We start from the raw sequence: 14,256 nt of genomic DNA on the forward strand, positions 1-14,256 counted from the left end.
ATCACCTGTCATCCTGTCTGACGTGGCTTTAGATATAGCAGAAGAGAAGGGAAGTTAAACCCGCCCCCTAAAAGAGAGCGAGACAGCAACGGGCGGATACCTTTACGTGATAGGACTTGGGTGCAGAATACAGTCAACACGATGCCGAAGTAACGGCCCCTGGGTGCATCCGTCCGAAAAGGTAGGCCACTTTCTAATATATCGTATACATTATTGTTGGAGGTAAGCAGCAATAATATCCCGCTCTAGCCACATTAGGTACCCACCTCCTCTGCCTGGCTCCCGCTCCCTCCAGTGTTAGTATTTTAACAGCGCCCTCTAGCAGTAGCTCGCGTACGCGCAGTGGGGTACTTGAGATGCCCCCTAATTCAATATCTGCCCCACCAGAGACGGGCAGGTACCCAGCGTAGGGTACGTCGGGTATTTTACTTACCTAACCTGATGTACAGATGAATTGGCCCTTCTAGGCCATTTATATGCATGTACATATAGGAAGGTACATACTTAAAAATACCTAAGTAGGTACCTATAACTACAGGTATCCTACGTCCCTACCGTTATTAATATGTACAGGTAGCCCTGAAGTTGCCCAATGATATTCCAATATCGTCTACTCATACATAGGTAGGTATCCACCTCCCTACATACAGGTAGTCCCTTCTCAGGGCACACTTCCTATGCTTAGGTGCGCCTGCGTATTCCCCCGCTCTACCTACCCACCTTGGGTACGTCTGAGCACCTACAGTATCAGTTGAACCCCCCACCGTGACCATCCGCACGGTACGCCCCCAGGCCGCCCTTATTTTATTTTATTTTATTTTAATTTTTTTTTTTTAATTTTTTGTTTTTCTGCTGTCTTCACCTGTAATGCTTCGACGGGACTAAATTGGCTGGACTGACTCCGACTCTGCCTCCTACGCGCCGACAAAGAGCAACGGGATCGCTATCTCGCGCTGTTATGGCATGTCCACTCCCACTTAAATCCGCCACTACTCCCTCGATCCGCTTCTCTGCTTAGGCATAACCATTCATTTTTCGCATCCAGATAAGCCAGCCCAGACGGAGGAAGACTGATGAGATAAAGTCAAGTCCTACGCAGCTGGTGGACCTCAACGCACTACGCCGAATTGGAGCCCCTCCGTCCGTCTCTTTCTAAGGCTCTCTCTGATTTCTTTCACTTTCGGAGCCCCCTCCAAAAACGCCTCCGCCAATACCTCCCTTTGTTACCGACGCGAGACCGGCTCGTGATAGTCCACGTCCGTTAGAGCAGTACTGACCTCCCCGCTGAGCCGTGGCAGGCTTATCCCCAACCCGCCAACTCACCCAATCGTCCGAATCCCCTACCAGACTGGGTGGCCCGACCGATTCCGCTCGTCGCTCTCCGTTGCTCACCGTCATGTCTCGGGTTCTTGCCGGCTTCTGACTCTGGCAGAAAGCCAGACTAGTTTGGCTTTACACGAGATTGACATTGATCGGGGCCCAGATACTGCTCACCAGTTCTACCAGTTCCACGCCGTCCGTACGCGTTTGTGCCTTTTGCAGAGCCACCGCTAGCTACCCTTCGAGACGACAACCTCCGCACCCGATGCCACGATCGCAATTGAGTCCCGTGTTTGGCCCTATTCAACCATGGACGAGGATACTAGTAGACTAGCCCTTCCGGCTACCTCCCTCCGCGCCCAGGCCATCAGCCGGTCGATGGAAAGATCCGTGAGCGCGAATATTAGAGAGGAGCGTGAGGAACTACGCGAGGCTGCCGAGCAGACTCTCAATGTTATCGTGGACCTTGACCTCGATGGGTTGATCCGCTGGGTTAGCCCCTCGTGGGTCGATGTTGTCGGGACGCAACCAAAATCGGTTGAGGGCACCCCAATTGCCGATTTGATTGTGAGCGAGGACAAATCTGCGTTTTCCGGGGCTGTTGATTCCATGAAGAAGGACGATTCTCGAAGCCAGTATATCCGATTTACTGTTTGCCTGGGACCTTTCTCGAAACTGTACGCTTCCGACGCTGGCCTCGGCCCCGAGGCCAGCATCAATGCCCCTGCCACGGTCGAGCTCGAGGCCCAAGGAATTATGGTTTATGACCGTACCACTGGAGACGAAAGTCATGTAAGTACTTGCTAAAACCGCTTCAAAGAATGAAATGCTCATCTTGTAAAGACTATGTGGATGCTTCGGCCTTGGATTGCGCCTCGAGAGATCAAGATTGACCTGGCACCGCTCATCGTGGATACTCTCGGATCGGGCGCCGAGGTTCTTGCTAGTTATCTTACCCAACTAGCAGAGTCGGGGACCGAGGATCCCGCCAACCATCCCCCTCCCTTGCCCGTTCTGTGCCGTATTTGCGAGCGTCAAATCCCGCCTTGGTGGTTCGAGAAGCACACGGACATGTGCCTCCAGGAGCATCAGGGAGAAATGGATGTTCAAATGGCGCAGGAGAATTTAACAGAGCACCGACATGCCATCGTCAAAGTGCTGGACGCGTTGGAGGCTCGCAAGAGTCGTGCCCTTTCGGGCGATCCGGGTTCGGTCCCTATTGCTGAGTACAAGGGTCTGCCCATTGGACCGTCGTCTAGTACGTCATCCCCGGGGGCAGCGTCGCCTACACCCTCATCGAGGGATCGGTCTACGGGGTTCGGCCACTCCCGCTCTCGGTCCTTTGCCGTGCGGCGCCCCCAAGCTCGCATTGTCGAGCTGCTTTTGGACCTCTGCGACACCGCCATCGAGATAAGCCCCCCGGCTATTAAGGAGTCCTCCCAGGCCCCTGGCGAGTTTCGCACCCAGTCACCCCAATCTGAGTCTCGGATATCCCAAGTGCTCCAGTGGCAGTCCCCCGGCTCAAACACCCTAGAGCAAGAGCAAGGCTTAGCTTTACTATGTACGGATACAGAGAAGGTCGCTAAGGAGAAAGTCGAGGCTGTATTTCGACATCGGAGGGTCATCGAATACTCGGAGCGGATCCGAGTTGAATTCACCGTTATCGTCGAGAACTGTATTGAGGATGCGATGCGTAAGGCAGCTCGTATTGCGGCTGGCCGTCTTAGCGACTCAACCGAGGATGAGGGGGGCGAAGAAGAGGAGGAGGAGGAAGAGGCTGAAGAGACACTGGTAGTCCAGGACGAGCCCACATTTTCGGCGTCTGCGGACAATCCTTCCTCCCTGGCACTCGCTCTGGGGAATATGGAGCTGGGCGATGCCGATATCAGAAGACACCCCTCTTCGACCATCGAATCGACAAGATCTAGTAGCCCGAGAGAATGCATAACGCCGAAGTCCCACCGCGAAATATTAGGGCCCACCGGCCACTCACGAGAGTCTCGTCGAGGGTCCATGCTACTTGAGAACGATACCGGGGACAGCGACGGCAGTGCTAGGTCTACCTCTCTGGCGCGCCATCATCGAACCGACTCGCCGCTGTCTGAGTTTGGTAGTTTGCGACGTGCTACTAGTTCGCGGAAACATCAGAGGCGGAGCCTCATTTTGGCGGGTGCGTCGTCACCTCACCGCCAGGAATCGCCCTCTAGGAGTGCCCAACCGTTGTCGCCATTACGGCTGCATAAACCTCGCAACCTACAGTTTCCACAAGAGGGGGTTATTTCTCCAGAAGCATCCCCCATGCTTCCCAACAGTGAATTCGGATCGCCGGCCACGGCCTCGCATCATCGTCGGCAGTCATCCGCAGCTTTATCGGAGTTCCCGAACCGACCTACGTCTCCGCGGCTGAGCGCAGCCAACCACCCTCCGATGGCACGCGCTGTCCCCCCTTCGATCAAGGACTTCGAAATCATTAAGCCGATCAGCAAGGGCGCCTTTGGCAGTGTATACCTATCCAAGAAGAAGTCAACAGGCGAGTATTTCGCGATCAAGGTCTTGAAGAAGGCGGACATGGTCGCGAAGAATCAAGTTACAAACGTCAAAGCTGAGAGGGCAATCATGATGTGGCAAGGGGAGAGCGAATTCGTCGCGAAGTTGTATTGGACATTCTCTAGCAAAGATTACCTCTACCTTGTTATGGAATACTTGAACGGTGGCGACTGCGCCTCTCTCATCAAGGTCCTCGGCGGCCTTCCAGAGGATTGGGTGAAGAAGTACCTGGGAGAGGTCATCCTCGGCGTGGAACACCTACACGACCGAGGCATCATCCACCGCGATCTCAAGCCCGATAACCTACTCATCGATCAAAAAGGCCACCTCAAACTGACCGACTTCGGTCTCTCGCGAATGGGACTAATTGGTCGACAGAAGAGAGCGCTGAACAGTGGAGCAGCCGAGCCTACTCCAGACTTGCTCAAAACCGGCCCGTTTGCCCGATCGACCTCTGTCGCGTCGTCTCGATCGGCTTCCCTTGATTACCACGGCACCCACCACTCCCCAGGTACGACGCCCCAAATTACGCCTGATAATGGGGTCGGGCAACCGTCATATTTCAACCTTTCGCAACCTCATCAGGACCCTCGTCGAATCTCTGGGCGTCGGAGCGACAGTGGCGGTAGCGAAACCCTGACTCAGATGCTGGGCACGTTCTCTCTAGGCGATCATCAAATGAGCCAGTCTAGTATACGATCTCCGCAGGACGATGGAAGCGACGGCGGCCATGCTTCCCCTGATCTCCCGTCCCTTCATCACAGCGCCAGTCACGGCAGTGACACACACAGGAATACGCCGCCTCAGTCGAATATGATGCCCCCTCCTATGGCCCTCTTCGACCCCGACGACACCAATCGTAGGTTCGTAGGAACTCCTGACTACCTTGCTCCCGAAACCATAAAGGGGGCTCGACAAGACGAGACCAGCGATTGGTGGTCGGTCGGTTGCATCATGTTTGAGTTCCTCTACGGCTTCCCACCTTTCCACGCCAGCGAGGCAGAGCAGGTTTTCGAGAATATACTCGCCCGAAAGATCATGTGGCCCGATGAGCCCGACGAGGTGTCTGCCGAAGCAAAGGATCTTATCAACAAGCTGTTATGCATCGATCCACAGCAAAGGCTAGGATCTAATCGCGAATATAGGCACGCGTCTGGGGGAGCTGAGATTAGAGACCATCCTTGGTTTGGAGGCGTGAATTGGGACACTCTCCTCCAAGACGACGCCCAATTCGTCCCCCAGCCGGAAAACCCCGAGGATACCGAGTATTTTGATTCCCGGGGAGCCACTTTACAGTCTTTTACCGAGGAGATAGAAGACCAAGTATCGCCCCCGTCTATCCCGACACCAGATTATTCCGACCGTCCGCACGACGCTTTGTCCCGTGTCCGCTCCCAAGTCCAGGTCAATCAGATAAAGCGCGGTCTGATGCCGTTGCACATACCACCGCATATTCGAGATCTAAAGAGTCGGAGGCTGAGCGAGCCGGTAGCTTCGGACGATTTCGGGACATTTGCTTTCAAGAACCTTTCGGTTTTGGATAAAGCCAACAAGGACGTCATCCAACAGTTGAAAGCACAGGCGATAGCGGCGCAAAGCAGATCCGGGACCAGCCCAGGCGGAATGAACAGTGCTACGTCTCCAGCGCCGACGCTGGAAGGGAGTCCGGTTCTGTCTATGCCAGTACAACGTACATTGTCTAGTGCGAAGGCATCGGCATCGCAACGACCAGCGTCGCCGTCCACATCTAGTCACGCCAACTCATCTCCAAGTCGCGCTTCCCAACCCTCGTCGCCGCTCCTCGTGTCTTTTCACGCAGGTCAGGGTGTTGATGGCCGCAGAAAAGCTTCGAGCAATTCTTCGAGCCTCTCTCAGCAACCTGGAACCGGAACCTTGCAACCTGGAAGCTTTTTCGATGTGCCCCGAGGCCCCCCTAGCCTACAAAAATCGGTGAGCGCCGCGGCCGCATCACCAGTAAAGGGCAAGGGTGTGCCGCCTCCGCTACCGCTGCCGCTCTCCCCGCAGAAGTCAATAGGGACTCCGAGGCAGGTTAGCGGGTCTTCAACACGCTCACGATCCCTGACGGTGGGCTCTCAAGAAGGTAGCCCCGTTGCTGCTGATATCCTAGCCCACCACCGCAACCGAAGAAGTCAGGTTTTTGACATGTCTCCTTCGTCGTCGGATAACGAAGGCGAGAGGGCGAATGCTCTGCTGAAAGTGCAGAGACGCCGTCAGTCATCTCGCCGGATGTCCGCTATCATACTCGATAGCCCATCGTTCCGTTCCTTAGACGTGCTGATATGCGAAGACCATCCGGTTTCGCGAATGGTAATGGAGAAACTTCTCGAAAAGCTGAGGTGCCGTACCATCTCGGCATCCACAGGTTCGGATGCGGTCCGATACGCCGTGAGCGAGATCAAGTTCGACATCATATTCACTGAATTTAAGTTGCCCGAGATAAGCGGGTCGGACGTCGCCCGGATGGTTCGCGAGGTCAAGAATTGCAACGCCCACACTCCGATCGTGGCGATAACAGCCTATTTAAAGGAGCTCCAAGCTCCGCATTACTTTGATTCTCTCATCGAGAAGCCCATCAGCTCCTCCAAACTAGTTGAGGTCCTCTCTAACCTGTGCCAATGGAAGCCCCCTTCCCCTGGCCAAGAACCCACAGCGCCAAAAGAAAATCTCATCTCCAACGTGAAGCACAGCAATTCGCGCCTAGAAGATAGCCCTACCTCGGGGTCATCAGTCTACGCGCACCCATTAAGCAGTAGCTTCAGGGGCTCGAGTAGAGAGGATTCTATTGGGTCTAGCCTTTTCGGGGATTCTGAATCCGCGACTACAGACGAGATACCTGTGGTGGTTAAGAGCAAGGGCTCGACTTGGGGAGAGGAGTCGGGCCTCGGAATCGGAATTAGCAATGGCGAGACAATCCCGAGTTCGGGTACGGCATCGAATGCGCCCATCCCGCTTATCTCTCAGCAATCGGCCCCTGTCCAGATGGAACAACCCAGACTGCCTGTTCCGCGACGGTCTCTAGAGAAATTGCGTTCGCGACGCGATCACCTCGAGAAACGGCGTATCGAAGGCAACGACTCGGCAGACGACGAAGATGACGAGCTTGGCACGCATCCTGATCGTGGGTTTCGTACAAAACCACCGCCCCCTAGCTCGAAACTGGGGATAGAGATGATGAGGGCGAATAGTCACGATAGTGTTGCTATCTCGTCCGATACCACGCCAGAACCCGTTACCCAAGTGGCTACGCCGGCCAAGGAGTCGGGGGCATCGCCGCTTTCCCGTGCAAGGTCGCCGGCAGAGACCTCGCTACGAACGCCACCGGAGGCCTCTCCCACAGCTGACTCTACTGCTGCTGAAGAGGGATCCGATAAAACACCTCGGCCGGCATCCAGCACGCAAAGCGAGGGGGGTGAGCTCAATGAGCAGCCTACACCTCGGCCGGCCGCAAAGCACTCGGGTAAATAGCCGTTCGAGTAAGCCCAGTTCGATATACAAGTACGAGCCTGTCTCACGTATCGTCACATATTGCCCGCGCTACAATCGTTTACGTTTTTTTTTTCCTACCCCCCTTGGCAGCATGGCGTTTGGGGGATTGGGGTGCCACAAATGCATTGTTTCTTTTGTACAGGAACAGATAGCAATGGAGTTGGGGTTTGCCTCGGGAACGGATGTGACATGATGTTATCTCAAGGACATGTTAGGTAGGAATCGGGCGGGACTAATTATTGCATTTACATGTTGCTTTGGGCTCTCTCTATCTCTTGCATCATTGCATCACGTCACTGCTCGCGTGTCGATTAGGAGACAGCCTCACTATCTCCATCTCATTCCTTTCTTTTCTCTGGCCGATCTTATCAACTCTGTCCGTGTACAAACTTGTGCGGTGTGGTGTTGTTGCAAGGGGCACAGTGAGATGTTGCCGTCGGAGGTGGTTTACGATGGCAATGTATAGGAACATACCCTTGTTTCCTGCTGCGTGGCTATTTTACAATCTTCCAGGCAGGGCGCAAGGGAAATAGGAGCGCTTAGTATCGCAAATCTGTCCGCGTCTGCCTGTTTAACGGCGAGAGAAGACGCAATTTCTAAGGAAGAGAAAAGGGAATACAAGAGTTTGTAGCATGTATATTCCTTCTCTCCCTACCAACCCCCCCGCTCCCTGAAAAAGGACCAAAATAGCTCGCGTCTGCCAGTGTGTATACAATCTCAAGTTCGTCAGTTCATAGTACTATCTTAACTGTTCATAGCCTTGGGTGTGATAAAGCAAAGGAGACATTTCAGCAGTGTATCCCCTCGCTGTATGTGTGGTTTCTGTGACCCTTGAAAGGTGGAGACGGTGCCTTGAATTACGAATCCAGCTAGGGAGGAAGATTATATATATGTGTGTGTGTGTGTGGTAAGCAGCGACACACCAGGCACCGAGCAGAGAGGGAAAAGGCTCTTGGATGCAGTCCCAAGTTTACACACTCTGGAAAGACAGCGGGCCCTTCAACGAACTTGGATACTCAGCCATCTCATCCACAACCGAGCCTAGTCACGCCGAGAGCACGCGTCCAGAGATCATAACTACCACTTACGTCTCTACACCTGTCCCCAGCTCCTGCAGTCATAAAAGAAGAAAACATTGCTGGTGTGTTTTTGTTAATCTACCGTCGGCACCATCTCCCTCTCCCTCCCTGCCCCCAACCCATAGGTAAAACAGAAAAAAAAGAAGCAAGAAAAAAAAAGGCCCCGCGATAGATATGTAGATAAATACGGAATTGTCTCCCCTTGTGCATACTCTCTGCTTCCCTCTTCATCATACCCTTCCTGGTTGGTTACGCCGGTTCCTCACCTAGCCCTAGATGGATAGATATATATCTGTGCGAATTATCTATCCACATTACCTACCTACGTTTTCCAAAATACCAAACTCCAGTCCCCCACCCTCTTCTTTCAACTCCCCCCTTCCCGCACCCTTTTCTCCCTTGTACGGATAATAAAAGCTTGTAGCCATCGTCATCGTTGTTTTCATCGTCGTCACCATCGTCGTGGTGATCCAAAACGTATTGCTCATTCCTCATCAATCGTCTTCGTCGTCGTAGTAGTAGTAGCACTATCATCCATCTTCTCATTCGAGCAGGGCGGAAGGCCAAGGGAACACAACGGGCCGCAGCGGGCACCCTTGGAAGAAGCAGATCCCGTTAAGCCAGCGCTTAGTATAAAGCCTCGGTAGGCGGCCCTCGGCCACCGGCCAATCAGCCTCGACCTCTAGCGAAACGTGCTTGTTGAGCGAGTCTAGCTGGTCACCCCGGGCGAACCACATTGATGTGAAGGCGTAGCTGGGCGCGGGCTCGCCGTCGTCGTCATCGTCCCAGTCGCTTCGGTCGCTGTCAATAAAGATCGCGCGGGGGTTGTCTCCGATGCCGTCCGCGGGGTGCGCGAAGTGCCCGAGCCGGAGGGCCTTGCCCTCCTTAAGGGCCTTCTCGACCTCATCCATCATCCACCCCTGCCAGGCGCGCGGGCCATCGCCCTGGGACATGGGACGTTCGTAGAGCCATTGGCACAGTAGATGCGCGAGCTCGCCACAGCCGACGCCATACTTCCCAAATTGAAGATTAGTAGCCAGCTCGTCGAGCAATGATAAAGTCCTATATTTTACCCTTGTCATCGGCCCAGGTCGGATGATCCGGCCCAATTTCCAGAGGTGGCCCCTAGTCCTGATGCCCTCCGGCGTCATTCCAGGCTCGACGAAGCGACAGCTCTTGATGAATGTGAGGCTCTGGGAGACCGGGGACTGAAAGGTGCCGAGCGACTGCTTGGAGATATACTCAAAGATATTGTCTGTCGTCGATCCCAGGTCGGTGTGTTTCGGGTTGTTCTCCATTATCTCACCGTTCAGCAGGTACAAGGCAAGGATAGATAGGCTGAGGCTGCAGCCGTCTCTATTGAGAGCTCTTGCATCTAGGCGGGTGGTATAGCCGGTGCAATTGGCCGCAATGGCTAGGCGATCTGATTCAACCGTGATGCCCCTTGCCCCTATGTTCGCCAGGATCATAGGCGACATGGAACGAGACGAAGCGTAGGTGCCCATCTGCGGAAACTCATCTCTGAGCAGAATGTCATATTTTGCGGCCGCCTGGAGGATTTTGTCACAAGCATCGCTGTATTCTGGCCTCTCACGAAGGGAGAGGCAGAATTCCGTAGCCTGCCGTCTGAAATCCGTGGATTTTATGCAGATCTCGCCGCTGATATTGCCCAGGAGAGGGTCACCAGATTTGCTTTGCATAGTTTTCTTGCGTAGCTCCAAATCCGGGGAATGTGGCAGGAGAAATTCCATGCGAACAGAAGCTTTGTAGTCTTCCTGGAAGGTCCACGCCCTCGTCCACCACAGGTCAGACGTGATATCTTCCAGGAGTTTGAGCACAGCAGGCTTGTCTTCAGCATCGACTACGTGGAACATGAGGTCGACCAGAAGATCCAGGTCTCGGTCCGTATCGACGCGGTGGGTAAGCAAGGCGATCGGAAAGTCGCTCAGGTGATACACCAGGTGCATGTTCTGTATAGCGGCCTCTTTCTCCGCCTCGTCTTCCTGGTCGATGCACTCGCGGTCGATCCAGATTTTCTCGCACCCAACGCACTCGGAGTAGTTGAGCACTCGGTCCCAGACGACATCTCTCACTCTGCTGGGCAACGGAGGCCCGCTGGACCTCCGCGACTCGACAAAGTAGCGTACCCCGGCCTCCCCGTAGCCGCCGTCCTCCTTCTGCTCCTCCGCCTTTGAGGGGTTCCAAGTATACGAGACGGCAATATACTCCCTTTCATCCCTGCGGCCCACCGGGTTGAGGGGTGTCCGCCTCAGGTATTTGCAAGAGTGCGAGGCGACACTGCCATTGGCCACCCGCCTGCGCTTGCCACTTGGCTCTTCAAAGTCGTTGACCAAGGAGAGACACTCGAGCGACTTCAGCCGGTTCTCCCTCGGGGCGACGTATTTCTGTATGGCCAGCACGGAGGAAACGATGGACGATCGATTTCGGTTCCGGATTTGACCGAGAGGAAGCGAGGTATCGTTGACGACGGCATTGTTCTTGGACATACTCGACGACTTCTTAGCCGCCCAATTCCCAAGATCTACGGCGCTGAGGGGGCGTGGCGTGTAAGCATAGTATGCCACCGAGAAGAGATGGGAGAGAGGTAGTATAGCGAATTGAAGATGGGTGACGTCGAAGAGGAATTCCGCAAGGAAAGGAAAAAAAGAGAACAGCAATTGCATGGAAGCCCCACCAGCCACGTTAATCCAAGCAGTCCATTAGGTAATTTCTAGTTAGTCGACTTGGTTGGTCCTACTGCTTACAGAAGTAATCCTCTGTTTAGTCAAAACTGACCCAGCCTGCTCCGACGGCGCTACCGCCTGGTCGCCCTAATTCTGGGTGCGCGCACGCGCCTGTTGCCGGCTGCCGACACGTAACGTCTTATCACGACAAGGCACTCAAAGTCTACTAAGCACTTAGGTCAGCAACCTACTTACATATGTACCCACTGAACTCCGGTACAGTAACCTACGCCTAGCACAGGTACAGCGGGACGAACCGACGAACTCATTCGAACGAACTCGTTCGAACCTGTCCGTCTGCAGATTCAACCCCCTCTCATCTCTCATACACCCACTCTCATTTCTTTTCTAGCTCCCATCAACTTCCTCTGTACCAGTGGCACTCGGTTGCGCATAGTCCTTTTGTCAATTGCCTGCCTCTCAACCCGGTCTACGGCTGCCCGCCTTACGGCACAGCTCTACCTCTACCCAGCAATGCCTCCTAATGTCGAATGGCAACTCTCGACGCGGCGACGCATGACAACGACAGACCCGACAGCGCGGAACACAACCACATGTAGGGAGGGGGTATTTAATGCGGCGGACTTGTTTTTTGTCTCTCTTTCGCACCGCCCGGACCCTTCATCGAACCACCGAACACTGCGTGATCACCTCGGAATCTCCCCCGACTACACGTGCACCTCCTTGACGTTTTATGCATGTGCGAACATACATACATACATACATACATACCTTACCTACCCACACATGTGTATGTGCATAACGGAAAGATGTGCGGTACTATATGTAGGTATGTGCTGTACCTGTGTCAGTTAGGGAACCGGCCCCCTAGAACCATTACGACGGCGGCGGCGGCGGCGGCGGCGACCACTGCTACGACGTACCGCGACGGCGCTACTAATAGAGGTATGTACTGCTCCCTCCTGGAGTTCTTAATCGGGCCGGCCAGCGCGAACCACCCCCGTTCCCTCCTCGCGAAACTCCGACGGGGATCCCATTCCGTAAGAAGGAGGTTATTAGTTCGCTGCGCCTCCCCCCCAAGGATCGATGCTACCGAGATACTACGTACCTTGCGATCGAAGACGAGCGGACGGGAACCCCCCGCGGCCTTTTTTCTTTTTTCTTTCTTTTTTTTCCCCCCTTCATCTATTTCGCTCCCCCCCTCTCCGCGATAGGCGTGTGCCGGCCGAGATGTGCTGTTCTAGAAGGTCACACGCGCATACGCCATCGCCGGACCTCACCCCCCCTGGGCTGCGTTGCACTTTTACGGGAAAACTCCCTCCCCGGGTGCGCGCGCGAGAGAAGTGTACACGTATGTATGTAGATGAGTACGTGCGGGTGGGAAGGGGAGGAGGGGGGGCATTGCGATATACCGGGTGCTATAGAGAAGCATCGCGCGTTGGAGTGTTTCTGGATGACGCGCCATGTCACCTTCGTGCTGCACCTAGACGAACTCGTCCGAGCGAGCAATTCATAAAGGAAAAAATGAGAAGAAAAAAACTTTTTTTCCCTCGTACACATACCTAGACGCAAATCATCGTTCCTAAGAAGTTAGAAGTGCGATACCATCGCTAGGAGGTACTATTATACTACTACTGCTACCGCTGCCACTACTGCTACTGCTACTGCTAGGAATGCTACTCTATATGTACTACGCATGCACTCCTACGCACACAGTACCACCGTCTAGCTGCCGGATTTGCCAGCCTTTGGCACTTCCAGCTCTCCAGGCTCGCTTGCTTTACCCACCTGGTTTCGGGGATCTCTCAGCACCTTGCCGGTCCCCGATGCCGTATAACCCTCACTCCTAACCCCTAACCGAACCCCCCTCAGCCGTGGGTCGCACGTAGCATCGTGGGGACGCGGGCAATGTGCGGGTCGGATGACACCGGTCTCACAGGATTCCCCTTTCCCTGCTTCGCTTACGCGTGGCCTCATTTTGTAGGTAGCGGTGCATTATCGAGATGTCGGGGGTTCTCTCCGCCGCGCCCTCTCCCTCCCTCCCTCTCTCCTTCTCTCTCTCTCTCTCCCTCTCCCTCTCTCCTTGTGACCACTCAGCGTCATCGTCCCACGCAGGACGCCGCGCACCAATGCTCGCATACTAGCCCAGCCATCGCCAAGTCGATGTCGGCAGTCGCTGCTGCTTTCTGGCAGGCAGGCAGGCAGGCAGGCCAGACGCGAAGCTGGCATGATCGAATGCTTAGTTCGCCTAGGATGGGCGTGAGCGAGCAAGACTGGTCCCCACGTCGGTTACACCCAGACGCGGTTTCAGAAATCCAAGATCTGTCCCAGCGTGCGGTAGGGCAGCCGGGAGACAGGCCTGGTGAGCGCCAGATCGCTGGGCCATCTCGCGGGACCAAGAGCGTCACCCCTTGGCGGCGAAGGCAATAGTCCGTTGTCAACTATCAACCTAGCCAGAAATGGTGCGTGTGAGCGAGCGACTGATTGACTGGCTGGAGAGCTACGGATAGTCCCAACACAACCGCATTGTCGAAACGGTCAAGTTAAGCCTCTCATTCTCTTGTAACTCACGGCGGGAGAAACTCGGTATCGAGGACGGTTACCCTGTACCCGGGGTCTCACTGGCTGTGGAGAGAGCTGCTGTTAGCGAGGGTACGAGGGCGGCGAACAAGAGAGAGACATAGAGCTCGAAAACCTGCTAAACCTGGGAGGGTCTCATGGCACGGCTCGATGTTGGTTGGACCTTGGTTGTGGGACCAGGGAAGAAGAAAACGGCCACCGTGCAGCGTAGGTATATGTGGTTGAGCTAAGCTTGCCTGCCCTGGCTACCGAGCGTACGATAGATTTGGAAGCGGAGCGCGCCGCGGCCGGCTAAGAATGCTGTCAGGACACCCTCGTGGATCGGGACCCGATCTGACTCAGCCTACGAAGACGAGGTCTTCCCGGGAATGGTAGCACGAGCGTCCTAGCGTGCATTACCATAAAGCGGCAGTCGCTCTCGTCTGCCATTCGACTCCGAGGCCGTCTTTCTCTCCAGCATGGTGCGTCTTGGTGAGACGAAGGTGGTGTACAAGATGGGTGAGAATACTGCTCTAGAC

At 54.8% G+C, this 14,256-nt stretch overlaps 1 protein-coding gene across 1 annotated transcript; it reads right to left on the reverse strand.

The window, feature by feature from the left end:
* Nucleotides 1-8,831: 8,831 nt before the first annotated feature.
* On the reverse strand, nt 8,832-11,226 carry GGS23DRAFT_575291 (uncharacterized protein). Its single transcript, XM_051516793.1, has one exon. The coding sequence runs from the start codon at nt 11,135-11,137 to the stop codon at nt 8,996-8,998; it is 2,142 nt and encodes a 713-aa protein (XP_051370574.1). The 5' UTR covers nt 11,138-11,226; the 3' UTR covers nt 8,832-8,995.
* Between the last annotated feature and the right edge of the window lie 3,030 nt (nt 11,227-14,256).

This window comes from Durotheca rogersii (genome assembly GCF_024521655.1).
Source record: "Durotheca rogersii strain YMJ 92031201 chromosome Unknown GGS23scaffold_16, whole genome shotgun sequence".
NCBI lineage: Eukaryota > Fungi > Ascomycota > Sordariomycetes > Xylariales > Xylariaceae > Durotheca > Durotheca rogersii.